Source organism: Chenopodium album, chromosome 6, assembly GCF_948465745.1.
Source record: "Chenopodium album chromosome 6, dcCheAlbu1.1, whole genome shotgun sequence".
NCBI lineage: Eukaryota > Viridiplantae > Streptophyta > Magnoliopsida > Caryophyllales > Amaranthaceae > Chenopodium > Chenopodium album.
Window position 1 is genome coordinate 9,742,428 of NC_137839.1, and position 14,646 is coordinate 9,757,073.

At 31.6% G+C, this 14,646-nt stretch overlaps 3 protein-coding genes and 1 long non-coding RNA gene across 4 annotated transcripts; all 4 read right to left on the reverse strand.

Moving 5' to 3' along the window:
- Window positions 1-6,236: 6,236 nt before the first annotated feature.
- On the reverse strand, window positions 6,237-7,609 carry LOC145634556 (uncharacterized). Its single transcript, XM_081685979.1, has 2 exons — window positions 7,489-7,609; window positions 6,237-7,402 (listed from the first exon to the last, which is right to left on the reverse strand). Exon 2 carries the CDS (start codon window positions 7,005-7,007, stop codon window positions 6,477-6,479), a length of 531 nt encoding a protein of 176 aa, XP_081542105.1. The 5' UTR covers window positions 7,008-7,402; window positions 7,489-7,609; the 3' UTR covers window positions 6,237-6,476.
- Window positions 7,610-8,576: 967 nt separating this feature from the next.
- Window positions 8,577-9,530, reverse strand: LOC145634557 (uncharacterized). Its single transcript, XR_014113428.1, has 3 exons — window positions 9,442-9,530; window positions 9,012-9,165; window positions 8,577-8,878 (listed from the first exon to the last, which is right to left on the reverse strand). It is a non-coding gene; the product is annotated as an uncharacterized LOC145634557 (long non-coding RNA).
- A 556-nt stretch (window positions 9,531-10,086) lies between these two features.
- Window positions 10,087-11,805, reverse strand: LOC145636647 (uncharacterized). The gene is made up of 3 exons (XM_081688213.1): window positions 11,058-11,805; window positions 10,772-10,817; window positions 10,087-10,684 (listed from the first exon to the last, which is right to left on the reverse strand). Exons 1-3 carry the CDS (start codon window positions 11,803-11,805, stop codon window positions 10,087-10,089), a joined length of 1,392 nt encoding a protein of 463 aa, XP_081544339.1.
- A 6-nt stretch (window positions 11,806-11,811) lies between these two features.
- On the reverse strand, window positions 11,812-13,415 carry LOC145636648 (uncharacterized). Its single transcript, XM_081688214.1, has 2 exons — window positions 12,491-13,415; window positions 11,812-12,113 (listed from the first exon to the last, which is right to left on the reverse strand). Exons 1-2 carry the CDS (start codon window positions 13,413-13,415, stop codon window positions 11,812-11,814), a joined length of 1,227 nt encoding a protein of 408 aa, XP_081544340.1.
- Window positions 13,416-14,646: the final 1,231 nt, after the last annotated feature.

The following is a 14,646-nucleotide window of genomic DNA, read 5'->3' on the forward strand; positions in this document are numbered from 1 at the left end:
TAATGTGAAAGACATTATTAAGTATATTATTTACTATATGTTTGACTAAGGTATTACTTTGGGATATGTAATTGTAACTTGTGGATGCAGTTACATTTTGCTGCTTAATTCTTGTAGGGAATTGGTTTCATGCATATTAAAGTCAAAGGTTAATGTGGTTTTTAGTAGTATTAAGTGTTTGGTTGACTTAAGTGTGAATAACGTATTTCATTTGTTTAATTTGTTGTCTATAAAAGTATGATTGTTGTATTGTTTTTATTCTCATATTGAAAAGAATATGGAAAATATAGGTAGTAGTGGTGGTAACAAGCGTGGTCGTAAGCCTTTGATTGAAGGACGCTCGGAATGGATGATTGAGGCAAATAGTTGGGCAAATAGTATGTCAGCTAGATTAAAAGGGCGTAATTTCCAATTTGTGTTTTCAGAATCGTATCATTCACAAGGAATTATAGTATGTGTTTTTAACTTTGTTTATTTACTTAGTTTATTTACTTATGTATATATGGTTGATATTTTAAAGATATCATTTAGTATATATTGTGATGCTTATATATGGATATTTATCTTTTTGTTTTTTCTTTGGTTCCATTTGTTTGTGTTGTTGGATGTAGAATGTACCAGTGGATTTTGCTCGAGATAATTTTCAAAATCTTGAAGAGACAACGAAAATATTGTTGCGGCTTTATGATTCAAAATTTGAAGCTGAATTGAAGATACACACTTCTGGAAATAGAATTGTGAAGTGTTTTTTATTAAAAAAGGAGTTGATAAATTTATCAATGAATATGATGTACAAGTAGATGAAGGCGTTGTGTTCAAGCTTAGTCGGGGCAATCGTATTGCTTTTTATGTTTATTTGCAATTTAGTACTGATTTTTAATGTTATTAGTTTGAATCAATAAGAACTTAATTTGATAAGTTAATTGTATGACTTTCATTTTGGCTTAGTTTAGTAGTGCTATATGACTATAGTCTTATGTTTTGTTATGTCTATTCTATGACATGAGATCAATAAGCATATTATCCTTATATAAATATGAAAGTATGGAGCCTTTTGTTTTTTAAAAGCCCAGCCCGGCCACCATAATCAAATAGAGAACTTTAATTCTTGTTCTTATGCGTAAGTTGTATGTTGTAAATCAATTAAGCTTAGCATTTTACTTGTTGGATGGTGATTTTTATAAAATGTTAGGATACAACCTTGATTAATAGAGGAAAAAAGTAGAGAATATAAAAATTAAGTAAATTAAGACACGTGAAATAGGCCAAAAAAAAGTGAACTATATACATTGCCTTGAAGAACAAGTATATAGTCTTTATTTATTCTTTTTAAGCAACTTAGTGATATTATATTTGAGTTTGCTTGTAATTTTTGTAAATGAAAAATAAATCTGCTATGTCAACTTCTTATTCATTTGTTCCAAAAATCTGGATTCCTAACCCAAAAGAGAGTAAAGTGCAGAGGTGATTAGCTTCATTAGTTATATATCTCAGGTTTCACATGAAATGGTTTTATATTTACAATTGCTAAAAAATGATGTTGATAAAGATATCAAGATGCAGATCTATGTTGGTGAATCAAGTGTCCATTCATTGGGTGTAGAAGATTGTAATGAAGGTGGTGTTGGTGGCAATGTTCTGTATGATGATAGTAATCTAGTTGAAGTTGTACCAGAGTTCAATTATTCTATTAAATATTGAAATCATAAAGATATGTATCAATGATATTTATTGATTTCATTTTTGTTATGGGATATAATGGTGATCAAGTTGTACTTGTATTCACTTGTTTTGTATAATTTGTTTTCATTTTCTGTTTTTGTATAACGGAAATGTAGTAGTTTTAAGATTATAAATGCCTTGCAAAATTGAAGCATGAAAGTACATCTAATTCTAGATTCTATATTATAAAGATTGATTCGGTACATCTAATTTTAGCCACAAAATACATAGATTGTATTTTTCATAAGAACATGTATTATGTATGCTAAATGTTCACTGAAAAACCATCAAAAGATTTTGTCTATTTTTTCATGTACTAATTACATAGGTAGGTTTATCTAATTTGTATATAGATAGAGGGTTATGGAAGGATACTAACTTTTTACAAGATACAAAATACCAAAATGTAGTAACAATATATGTTACTTTTAGTAGCCACTAAAGTTATGATGCTGCAAAATGAGCAAAATGCAGTCTTTATATGTTGGTACTTGGAAGTTGAATATGTACTCTAGCAAAATGAAATTCTCACCCAATCTTGAAAGAGTTGTTCTGCATAGTTCATGGTGTGATATTGGTGTTTCAGATCTCTTCTTTGTTTTCTTCACCTTCTCCTGTAGCCTCAGCTGCTGATATGTTGGTTTGTTGTTCAGAAGATGTTGCTCTATGTACGTTACTGCTTGTTTCACTGAGTGACAGGTGCTGTTTTTTTTTCACTGATGTTCGAACTTGTTTTTGTAGTGACCAAAGGAATGAAGTTTTATTATCGGTAGAATTAATGACAACTGCTTCTATTGACCACTTCAGTGTGTTGCTGGCAGTCAATGCCGATGTTGGTCCAACCTTAAAATTGAACAACTTTGAAGTAATCTCCAGTTCTTCAATGTTAAAAGACATGAGTCTTGTTGTGATGATATTAATTGTTGTGAGTACTATTTGGAATGAAAAAAGAATCTAATTCCTTCTTTAGGAAATGTATTTCACACTTAATATGCATATTTGTTTAGTGGGATAAAAATTCTTACACTTTTCTTCGTGGAGCTGTTCGGCTTTCATTCCAAAGATTTTCTCAGTTTCATTGTTAAGTGTTGTGAAGGAGATGCTGTTGGTAGCATCAATAGCTTCAAAAGTGAAAGCAGCTCTGCATGTAAAAAGTTGAATATATAGTTATAGAAGTATCTAATTTTCAAAATTGGATATAAGTAGTTGTAGTAGAATTTTTATATGCCTGAAACATGACACTGTCTCTCATGTGTAGCATTTTCTACATGCAAAGTGTCTTCCCTCTGGGTAATTTGTGGGTTTTCCACATTGTAAGCAGCCTAGGTATATTGCAGACTGTATTGTTGCAGATATCCAATACTTCTGCATTCGGCGGCTGTTTACATTATCATAGTTAGTTTGGTTTGATGATTATTATGGAGTTAGTTATATATAATTAAATGAAGTATAGAGTTTTTCATTGTATAAGAATGTATAGTTTGAGGAACTAACCTTTTTTCTTTCAGATATTGAATTGAGATATTGAATTGTGACAGTGTCTTTGTCTGTTTAAGGATTACGAACTTGTAGAATTCTGTCTTGTCAATCTAGCAGCAGTTGGGTGTAAAGTTTTGCCCTGTGTATTGATTTTTGTGTTAAAATAGGTGATATGAAGTCAAATTTATTTTTCATAACTTATAAAAGCAGTACAAATACCATTCACGCAGAACATTAGCTCTATCACCCTGTGGATCGTAGATAATTTTACTGGTCATTCCAGTAGATAGAGAAAACCCTATAAGAAAAATATGAGGATCAACCTATGTTCAATGCTAATAATTAGACTTATTGTTTAAAGTGGAATACTAACCTTGTATCCTACCGGGTTTAACTGATGTGAATCCAACCATTATGAACTTTTCAGCCCACACATTCAAAGTATCAGATGCAGTTCCAGCTAAATGATTCCATAAATTAACAATCACAGGTTGTGCATTCCTATTTCAATATGATATAAATTAGATTTGTTATATTTTGGTTATTGAATCGTATAATGATTTGAATATGAAAGAGATTGGACATAGCCTTACATTTGATCTGTTATAACAACCTCTCTAACATAGTCTTGGTGCCCATAGAAAGAGTCTACAAGTCGAGCTTCTTCTTCTAGAAATAATACTACACCTAATACATCTAGAAAGAGGATGCAAGTGTTAATGACTTCTGTATCAACATTTGTTTAACATTTATATTTGTATTAATATGATATACCATATGTAGAGTCATCACAAATATTTTTTGTGAAAATGGTTCCTTGTTTCAGTTCTGCAATAAAGTCGTGTTAAATACCTGATAGAATATATTCAAAATTGAATTGAAGCAGTACTCTATCATACCACATATTTCATCAAGAAAATGAGTTGTAGCAATTGTAGAGATTTGAGCAAAATCAGGTTCTGCATGACCAGTTCTTGGACATATTGGATGAATCACAGCTGGTGCTCCAAAAGCTAATTCATATGGAATTTTTGTAGCAGCAATCTTAAAATGTGGTGGCATCAGATTCACAGGAGCATTGATAATCTCATAATGCTTGTTCATTGAAAATTTTGGTCCAATAGTTTGTATCTCATCATCTATCAAACGACCATGTATCAAAGTTCCCTATTTAACAATAAATATAAGTGTATGTGTTAAAAAGATATTGTTAAAATAGAAGATCTTTTAAAATTTTGCATGATAAAATTGATAAAATTAACAACATAATTTATAATTTAATTTGCACTTGAGGTTATTATATTAAGTGGTATAGGTATTAATTATATGTTTATCTACTTAGTTTTGTATGAAATTTGTCCTTTATTGTCAGAATACGAATTTGGTACTTAATATTCTAGTATATCAATCATTTTTATGATCAATATGCATAATTATATGGCTTTATCTATGTTGAAACTCATAACAGATAACTATATGGTGATTTTTCTTTTGATAATTATTATATGCTATGTGGTTTATAATAAGGACAAGGGAGGCTATGTATATGTTATTAGAATACAAATTACACCTTTTTCATCAATGAATAGCAGTGTTTGATAGAGAAAGTACAAAAAATACCTTTTCATCAGCAAATAGGTATGTTTCATAAAGTGTACCATCAGTAAAAGATTGATGCTGATTTCCAATGGTTACTAATTTCACTTGGATTCTGTATTCTTTACTTTCAGGATTTAGTTCTTCAATATACAACAATTCTGGCTTCATTTTTAGCTCTGTATTCAATAATCAAATATGAGATTAGGTAATGGATTTTTGGCATGCAAATTTGTTAAGAAATGTAATTAGACATAAGCAATATAAACATAGCAAGTTTAGTAGCATTTATTTTATAGTGTTACATTAAAGAGGAAGTAAATTACCTAGGTTTGTAGAGTATTTTGTAGCTGCCTTTCGTCTGCTTTCAGTATTATAATAGTGAATCAAAGAGCTTTTTTGTGTATGTGTGTGTGTGTGTGTGTGTTTTTTTTTTTTTTTTTTTTTTTTTTTTTGTAAAAGTAAATTTCTGATTTCTAAGGATGAACTATTTATAATAGAGAATGAAAGTGAATAGATGGTTTAGATTTAGTGCAAGTAAACCTATGGCTGATCTTTGTTGCATGAACTTTTCTATATATTGTTAATTATATTGGTCTGTGGTAGTGGAATATTTTGCAGAGAAGATTTTGATCTTTTTTTTAACTTAACTTTTGTAATAAGCATAAGACTATCATACCTATACTTTTTACTGTTTAGATTTGCATGTATATTAAGACTGGAAAAAAAAAAAAAGAAAGGTTAAGTTTGCTTAGCTATGTAACTGTTTTGTTGCTTCTTTAGATCAATGTTTTCTGTTAAGAAGTGTTTTTTAGATATTTAGTTTAAAAGTGACTTAATGGAAATCTAGTTCATATGGTTTGTCTAATTACATTCATAGATTACAATTCAAACTATAGCTATTTGTATATATAATATTGTCTGTAAATGTTCTTAGTTTGCTTGTTATTATTATACAATGAGTAATAGATGAAATTAAAATCATAATAAGAGAGAAGGGAGAGAATAACAGAGGAATAAAGAATAGGAGTAAGGGAAAATAGAGAGACTAAAAGCATGTAAGGAGAATGAGGAAAACTGAAATAAATAGGTGACTTGGTAAAGGCTAAGATTATATAGAAAGATCAAGGGTACAAGGAGGAGAAAGTGCATGAAGATTTAAGTTCTTTTAGGACATCATTATAGAATAAATGTCTTTTTAATGAATTTATAAATTATAAATTGTTATAAAGCAAAATCAACTTTCTAAGCTTTTAAATTTGTCAATATAAGCTAACTTTATATAATAACATTAGCTGAACCATGTATACTATAAATCAATAATATCAAACTGTAATAAGCTGCACTATTAATATAATTTAACATCATTTCATTAAAAGTAAAGTAATAAGAGCTTTCCTTTGCATTGAACCATAGAAATAGATGGGTTATCATAAACATCATATATTACACACTTACATATTTTTAAGTATACAAAAGCAAAATATTCATGTTGCTAAATTAAAGGTCCATCAAAGCTAACTTAACTAAGTCAGTAACATGCATGAATAAGCATTATTCTTATAATGTTTTCATCTTTCAAGTCATGCATGACACAAAATATATTTCTATTCAAAAAATTTCATCACCATTTTGCTAAAGTACTAAATATATTTTAATGTCTAACAAGCTATGTTACTTTATTGATGCTGCATATCCATAGTATCCACAATTTCAAGCTGGTTGTTGATTTTCACAACACCTCTTCGTGTTGTATTTATAGCTTCTGTTGTTGTAGACAGAGAAGTCAAGGAGCTTTTCTTTGGTGTTGCCTTTGTGGGAATGGCTTCAGTACCTTTTTTCGCCCCTTGTTCTTGATTGATAGAATCATCAAATTGCTGAACAGGGTCAAAAGATAAGAAATCTTGCATTGTGGAACCTGAAGCAGCAAAGTCACCAAGTATAGTAGGATTCCCATCTTTCTCATCACTTTTGAGCTTGGCAATATGTGTTTCAGTATACCTTTTCTTAGCTGGCTGCTGTGATAACTCTAGCAATGAGTTAGCTGTGGCCATATCATCAGTTTCTTCATATTCTGTTGCCTTAACATTTTTAGAATTCGTAGTGTGTGATTTAGGTACTTGTATCAGTTCATTCTGATCAGAAGACAAGTTTCCTGCTTTTTTTTCTTCAGCATTGTGATTCTGTGCAAGTGTTGAAGACACTGACATGGAATTGCTATCATTTTCTTTTGTGCTGCTTACTTCAACTTTTATGCCTTTCAAACACCACTGAAGAACATTGTTTCTTGAAAGAGCTGTTGTTGGACCTACTTGTACCAGAACATGGCTGTCACAAATCTGCTGCTGAATTAAATCAAATATCTGAACATTTTCCTATGTAACCATTATTAATGTGACAATTATGTTATTCCTTAAAAACAGGTAAAAGTTCATTAAATTATGAAGGCATTGCAGTAAGTATAAATATCTGAAAAATGCTTACAGAGTGTTTTATCAAATGAATTTTGTGTGCAGATATTCCTAATAGTTTTTCTGTGTCAGTCGTAAAAGTTGTGAAAGTCATTGTTCCTGAGTCATCTATGGCTTCAAATTTGAATGTAGCTCTGCAATGATATCAAGGGTAATTCTCTATATTAGTAATATACAGTTATGCTTCTGCATTGAAAAGTTTACAGTTCACATTTCTTACCGATATGCAGAAATGCTATCTTTTTTTTTGCAGTTGGCACAGCTAAACTCTGTCCCAACTGGAATATCTATACGTTTCCCACAAACTGAAGACCCAATATAAGCAACAACATTTCTTAAATAACTTGTAACCAATGTCGCTCTTCCTAAAGTACATCACATGGCTATAGCATAAATAGACATACATATTAGTAGATGTTTTTTATAGAAAATAGTTGAATTGTGATCTGATCTTGAAAGTGGAGCATGTTTTACTTTTTTTGTTCTCAGACTCTGAATATCTATTGTTCTTGTATCTGTAGGTGCAGAGCGCACCTGCAGTACCTTTGCCTGGCTATCTAGAAGCCGCTGAGTGTGAAACCATGCCCTATATAGAAAGTTAATTACTATTTATTAAATTCAGTTATATCAAACATTAAGTGATATAATGTTGTTCTATACATACCATTCTCTAAGGATTTTGGCTTTATCCCCTTTAGGATCATATATGATCTCAGTAGACATACCAGTAGACAAAGAGAATCCTAGTAAAGAACTTTTAGAAGTTAGTTTATGCAGATAAATACATAATATAGTTCACAAATTTGAATTATGAAATTAGTATTTATATTGATGCATACCTTTATGCATAGATGGTCTTAAAGCAGTGAAGCCAATCACATCAAAGGTTTTAGCATATAGGCTAGTAGCATCACAAGCATTATCAGCTAAATCATTCCAAGTAGTTATGACAAGAGGTTGGTCAATGCTGGAAATCCAAAGACAATTTTAAATATAGTCTAAGATAATTTTCTATGAACAAGTGTGTATAAAGTTAAGATTATGTATAGACTTACGTCTGATCAGTTATCACAATTTTTCTAACATGCAACTCTCGGCCCTGATTAACATTGATAATTCGAACTTTATCTTCTACGTACAGAACAATGCCTAAAACATCTACAAAAACAGGAATACTAAGTAGTGATAATGATGGATAAAGGAATGATCTTTTCCTTCTTGTCTTTGCTGTTTTCCTTTTTTTTTTTCTCTCTCTCTCTCTCTCTATATATATATATATATATATATATATATATATATATATATATATATATATATAATCAGAAGGTTAGATATTGGTTACCATATTTAGTGCCTGGTATTACAATACGATGAATCGATTGTATAGCCTGAAACAGTGGTCCATCTGTTGTTCCTTCACACTTCACTTTCTGCACCACAGTTTGTCCTCCAAAACTCATCTGGAAAGGAAGTTCATCTGAATTGTTTCTCCATCGTTATTAAACAAGCTTGATAGGAGCATTTGAAATGATATACTGGCTATTATAGACTATTGCTTCATTGAAGCTGTCAACTTGTTCCCCGAACAATGCACCCTTCATTTTATTTTCCTGTAATTTACACTTAATCAACTACTATTGCTAACTTTCCTAGATGTAACTTTGATAGCAAACCTAAATATCTAGTCTATATGTATTTATATTAGTATTGAAAGCATATAATCAACTGAAGATAGGAAAGTACCTTTTCATCAATAAGTATCAAAGTCTGAAACAGAATTCCTTTTTTAGAAGTTTTTGGCCTTGATTTTTCTACAACTTTGACTTTAACACTATAATTCTTGCTATTGTTGTTTAACTCATTCAGATATACATACCCTTGTTCCATGATTATGTACCTACAGAATATAAACATGTATTTATATATGAGAAAACATGTTGCATTTATACATCACAATAACTTCACAATTTCATATAGACTGAATTTAAGTTGGTACTTTGCAAGCACCTTTATTTGCTGTAGATTATTGTAAATTTTGAATATAATTAATTTAAGTTTATATAGTTTTAGAAATTAACTATACTATAGAAGCAAGAAAAAAACAGCAAAGCATGAATATATGTGAAAAATCTAATATAAATGAAATCAATGAAAAGAAGAGGAAGAGTTATACCTTGAATATGCAGTAGTAATTGATAGTTTGAGAGCTTTGGAGCTTCTTGAAACACAGTCATGGATAATGACTCTTTTTTTATATATAGGCTGCACAAAAGAGAATAAGGACAGAGAGATGCACATGTGAGATGAATAGTAAGTTGCATGTAAACACAGTTCAAAGATTTGTCCTCTTTCATATTCCTTAAGGCTGAAGGCATATGTCATATCTTGTAGGTTTCATTAGATCTTACTTATACTTTGAAAAGATTTCATACTTTTATTTTAAAACAATAGTAGGCTAAAAGTTGCTTTAATTTATATATATTCTTTCTATTTTAATTGTTTTATTTAACAAGAGATATACAATTTTTATAACTGTTATATTACTTTAGGTTTATTGATGAAGCTACTATTTGGTTGTTCTACATTTCATAGCTAATTTGACTTAAGACATATGTGTATATATTGTGATGCTTATATATGGATATTTATCTTTTTGTTTTTTCTTTGGTTCCATTTGTTTGTGTAGTAGATTACATTACATACAAAAAATATGCAACATTGCATATGTATCTTAAACAATAAAACAACATCCATAGTAATTCTATGACTACCTATAGTAAGGCAAACTACAAAATACAGCTGATTGCATTGACATTTCTTAACAAATCTCAGCTAATCTTAAAACTTCATAACAAACTACATTTTTAACAGAAGTTGAAGGGAACTCTTCTAGAGGCATGGTAGAGAAAACAGTTACATCAGTTTGTTTCCTAGCTCGTGACAGAGCAACATATAGTTGTCCATGAGAAAAACAAGGACGAGGTAGATAAATAGAAACTCGATTTAGGGTTTGTCCTTGTGATTTATTTATTGTCATGGCAAAGCTCAGTTTTAGAGGGAACTGTTTCTTTTCAAATTGGAAAGGGTACCTAACTGAAGCAGAAGGTCGGAGATTAATCCGTGGAATAAAAACTTCAGTGCCTTTGTATTGGCCTACCGCAATGACACATTGAACAGTATTTGAGAAAAAATTCTTGCAGATGAGGTGTGTCCCATTACATAAACCAGTAGAAGGAAGTAGATTTCGAAGCAATATAACGGGACAATTTTTTTTCAAAACAAGCTCATTAGGACTTAAACCACCAGGACATAGTTTATTCAAAACTTCCGTAGGATACACGTCACACGTATCACTTAGAATTGTGTCAAAACTTTTATATATAACAGCATTACCAGGAAATTGTTGTATAAGTGAACTGTTGATAGAATCAACAATATCATTTAAATGAGTTAAAATAGCTCTCTCAGTGAATCAAGTTTCATCAAAATCTCCTTTATAAAACTCTGGAAAGACTGATGTGAAAACTTCTGATACAGGATCCACATTAGCTGCAAAAGGTTTAGAAATATTTGCAGGCAATTGAACATATGCATTTTCAGGCTACTGTAATTGACCATTTCCTAGAGCAAGTAAGAAAGAAGAGAATTTTGGATCATCCTTGGCTCTTTGATTCTGTGTCAGTTGGAATTTGATGAGCCGAGGCTATATATATGAAGTAACAATGCTGGATTGCACAATTTCCTTTTGATTCTTAAGCGGAACAACAGGTAATACTTGACGAAAATCACCTCCAAGAACAACCAATTTCTCACCAAACAGTTTGTTATTACTACATATATCTTGCAGTAATAGATCTAACGATTCTAAGTTACTTTTATTGGCCATAGAAGCTTCATCCCAAATGATTAATGTTGTTTCCTTCAAAAGTGCTACTAGGCTACCTTGTTTAGGTACATCACATGCTAACGAAGCTTCAATATCAATCGGGATTTTGAACCTTGAATGAGCACTTCTACCAGAAGGAATGTTGGCTGCCGCAATCCCAGAAGTAGCTGTAGGCAGTACTATTTTATTCATTAACCTTATTTTTTCATATAAAGCATTATACAAGAAGGTTTTACCGGTGCCACCAGGTCCATCTATAAAAAATGCTCTAGATTTCCCTAGCTGGACATATTGCATTATCTGTGAAAAAGCAACCAACTGCTCACTATTGAGATGATCAATACAATCAATACATGACTGAGGTATAGGAGCATCTAGAGCATCAATAATGTCTTTCATACGCTGAAAGTCATCTTCTTCACCAAAACACAATTTAGGCAATCCTACACTTTTTAGTGATTTACCCATTGCTTCAAGATATTGCTCAAGTGACCTAATGGTCAACTGCTTAACTTTAAGAACATTATCTTGATATTGATGTTGGAAATCTTCAGATAAAGATGTAAAATATTTACACCATAAAGCATAAGGGTCTTTTGGTTGACAGAATATCAGAATAGTTGCAAATAAACGGCGTAAAGCCATAGGCATGTGAGTTTATTCTGCTTCTGACATACAAAGATCACCTATATCATCTTCCACAAGTAATCCTAATTTTAAAGAAGCTTCCTGAAATGTAGGGTATAAGTGCCCATTCACAGTTCTGAGATTCTCAAAAGATGTTGGACTTCTAACATTTATTAGAAGTAATCTAAGAAAGAAATGCTCTCCTTCAGCTGGATAAACAAATGCTAATCTACCAACAACTATGATGTTTGCTTTTCTTTGAATCCACTCTTTGCTAGATGCATCCCATCGATAATGCTCACAAAATTCTCCATATAAATAACTCGTACCACCTTGAGACGAGTTTAGGCATTAAGCAAAAATGGTTAGGCAACTCTATCACTCTGCTAATTCATTTGATCATTTGTTTAATAAATTCATTTTGTTTTCTATATATGTATTTTATAATTGTTCAATTAGTTAAGTTAGTTTCATTAGCTAAGTTAAATTTGGTTTTTAAATGTTAAATTAAATAATTTTGATCTACAGGTTTGAAAATCTGGTTAACAACTGGCAGAAAACTCTATCCTAAATATAACAGTTTGTATTATTGTCTAATATAAATGCAGTACGAATAATTAGATATCAAGAAAGTATAAAATTTTGTGCAAAGGGACAACACAGTATATAAGAAATACTAACTTGCAAATTAATAATAATGTATACATACCTGGTATAACGGAATTGATTTTAAAGAATTCAGTCAACGGAGTTCTACGCCGCATACCATCAGAAACAACAGACTGTAGCCGTTCATGTGGCCTAAGAAAAATGCTTTGCATGTTCGGTAAATGTACTGGTAATGGAAGAACCGGAGGATACATTTCAAATAGATCGAAACCAAAAATTCTCCACACATCTTCGCACGATGACACCCACCTCCCAGATTGATACTGCTTAATCTCATCAACAACATTCTCTTTTTCAGGTACAATGTTATATTGGATTCGATCATGACCTTTATACACATATTTATACAAATATTTGACAGCTCTGATAGTTGAACAGACCTCAACATTTATATGGCTATCAAACAACACAGACAAGTATGGATTATATGGTATGACCCAACGATTGTCCAATTGAGCACCTCTTATTTTAACATGCTCTCCTGTGTTTTTTCGTCTGTATAAAGGATAGCCTTCTTTGTTTACAATGGTGTCATCAGACAACTGTTTAGGGTAACCAGATTTGCAAGATTCTGTATTCCTTAATCTGCGCATACATGAACATTTAGGATTCAAGTTTCCACATGGCCCATGCATCATATGTTGTAGTACTATTTTCCGAAGTACAGGAGATGTAGTGGGAGATATCTCTGCAGACACAAATCTATCATAATCTTCAATACTCTTCAGCTTGCACTCTGGTTTTAAGATAACCAGAAAGTGAGCATGTGGAAGCCCTCGTTTATGAAATTCAACCACAAATATCATAGCTGCAACTTCACCAAAGCACTTGTTTTCCTTGATTTCTTTTTTCAAAGAAATTAATTTAGCATGAAAAATGCGTGCTACTAAATCAGGGCGATCTTGTGCTTGTTCATTAGGACCCAATTCATTTTTTATCTCAGGCCAGTTTGCATTACAAGTCATTGTTACAAAAAGATCAGGTTTCCCAAACTTGTGCACCAAAGCCAATGCATTATAATATATCTTTTTCATATCTCATGGTCCTCCTATATAAGTAGGCGGTAGTATAACTCTACGCCCAACATTTGCTACAACAGTTTCACCACAATCCAGAGAATCAAGAACACCTTGATATAAATCAGCTCTGATTGTATCTTGATTCTTACAAAAGAAATCCAGCCTTGTATTTTCTATTTTGACATACATATCAACTATATACTGCTGTAAACATCTCCCTGCTCGAAGTAGCAAATTATTAGGCCTTATTTGTAATTTGTAAGCATAATATTCTCTAGCCGACACATGCTTGTCTGCTTTTGTATTCCGTCTTGAAGAACACAAATTATTTCAAAAAACACAAATTATTATATAAAATGTGAACGTAAAATGTATATTAAAAAGATCTAGTATAAATCAATAGGTCAGAACATACGTGACTTTTCTTCTGCAAGTAACTCATCCTCAGTATGAACAACACATGACATAATAGGATCAACTTGATTAGCTGATTGTTGTCTCCCTCCCCATGTTGTTTTCTTGAGCCCTTGAGTCCATCCACATTCACCTCTTGGAAATAAAATAGGGTATTGCAATGGATCATAACACCCATAAAAATGTTGAATGCGATGAGATTCTGAAGATCTACCTTGAACAACAATATGAGGACTACTACTATGGCTAGAGCCTGAGTTATCTGGCCATATACCAGCAACTTCATCAACCGATGGAGCATTGTACACTCTTTGATCCAAAACTGTATCTTTATTCAGCACAATAGTTGTGGTTTGATCAACAGGAATTTCTTGCAAAGATCTAAATAACTTGGCATATGGATTATCCCTCGTGACATTCATCAATATAGCCACTATATCTTCCCTTACTTCTGGGAAACTTTTTGTGCGATTAGTACTTTCATGTTGACCATCATAGAAATAAAGCTGTAAATACTTAGCTTTCCCATCAGTAGGAAGTAAATCCTGAACAAAGTGATACATTTGACCATGCCCCTTAAACACATAAATTCCCTTGTGCGTATCAGAATCATAATTACCACCCAGTGAGCTGAAAGCAAATAAATTGTTGTACAACCGAGCATATTTCTTAAAATGAAGAGCATCTTCATCATCACTTGTAAAGAGTCTCTTTAACTCTAAGGGATATTCATTGACAGCAATTTGCACTTCTCCATTACCAC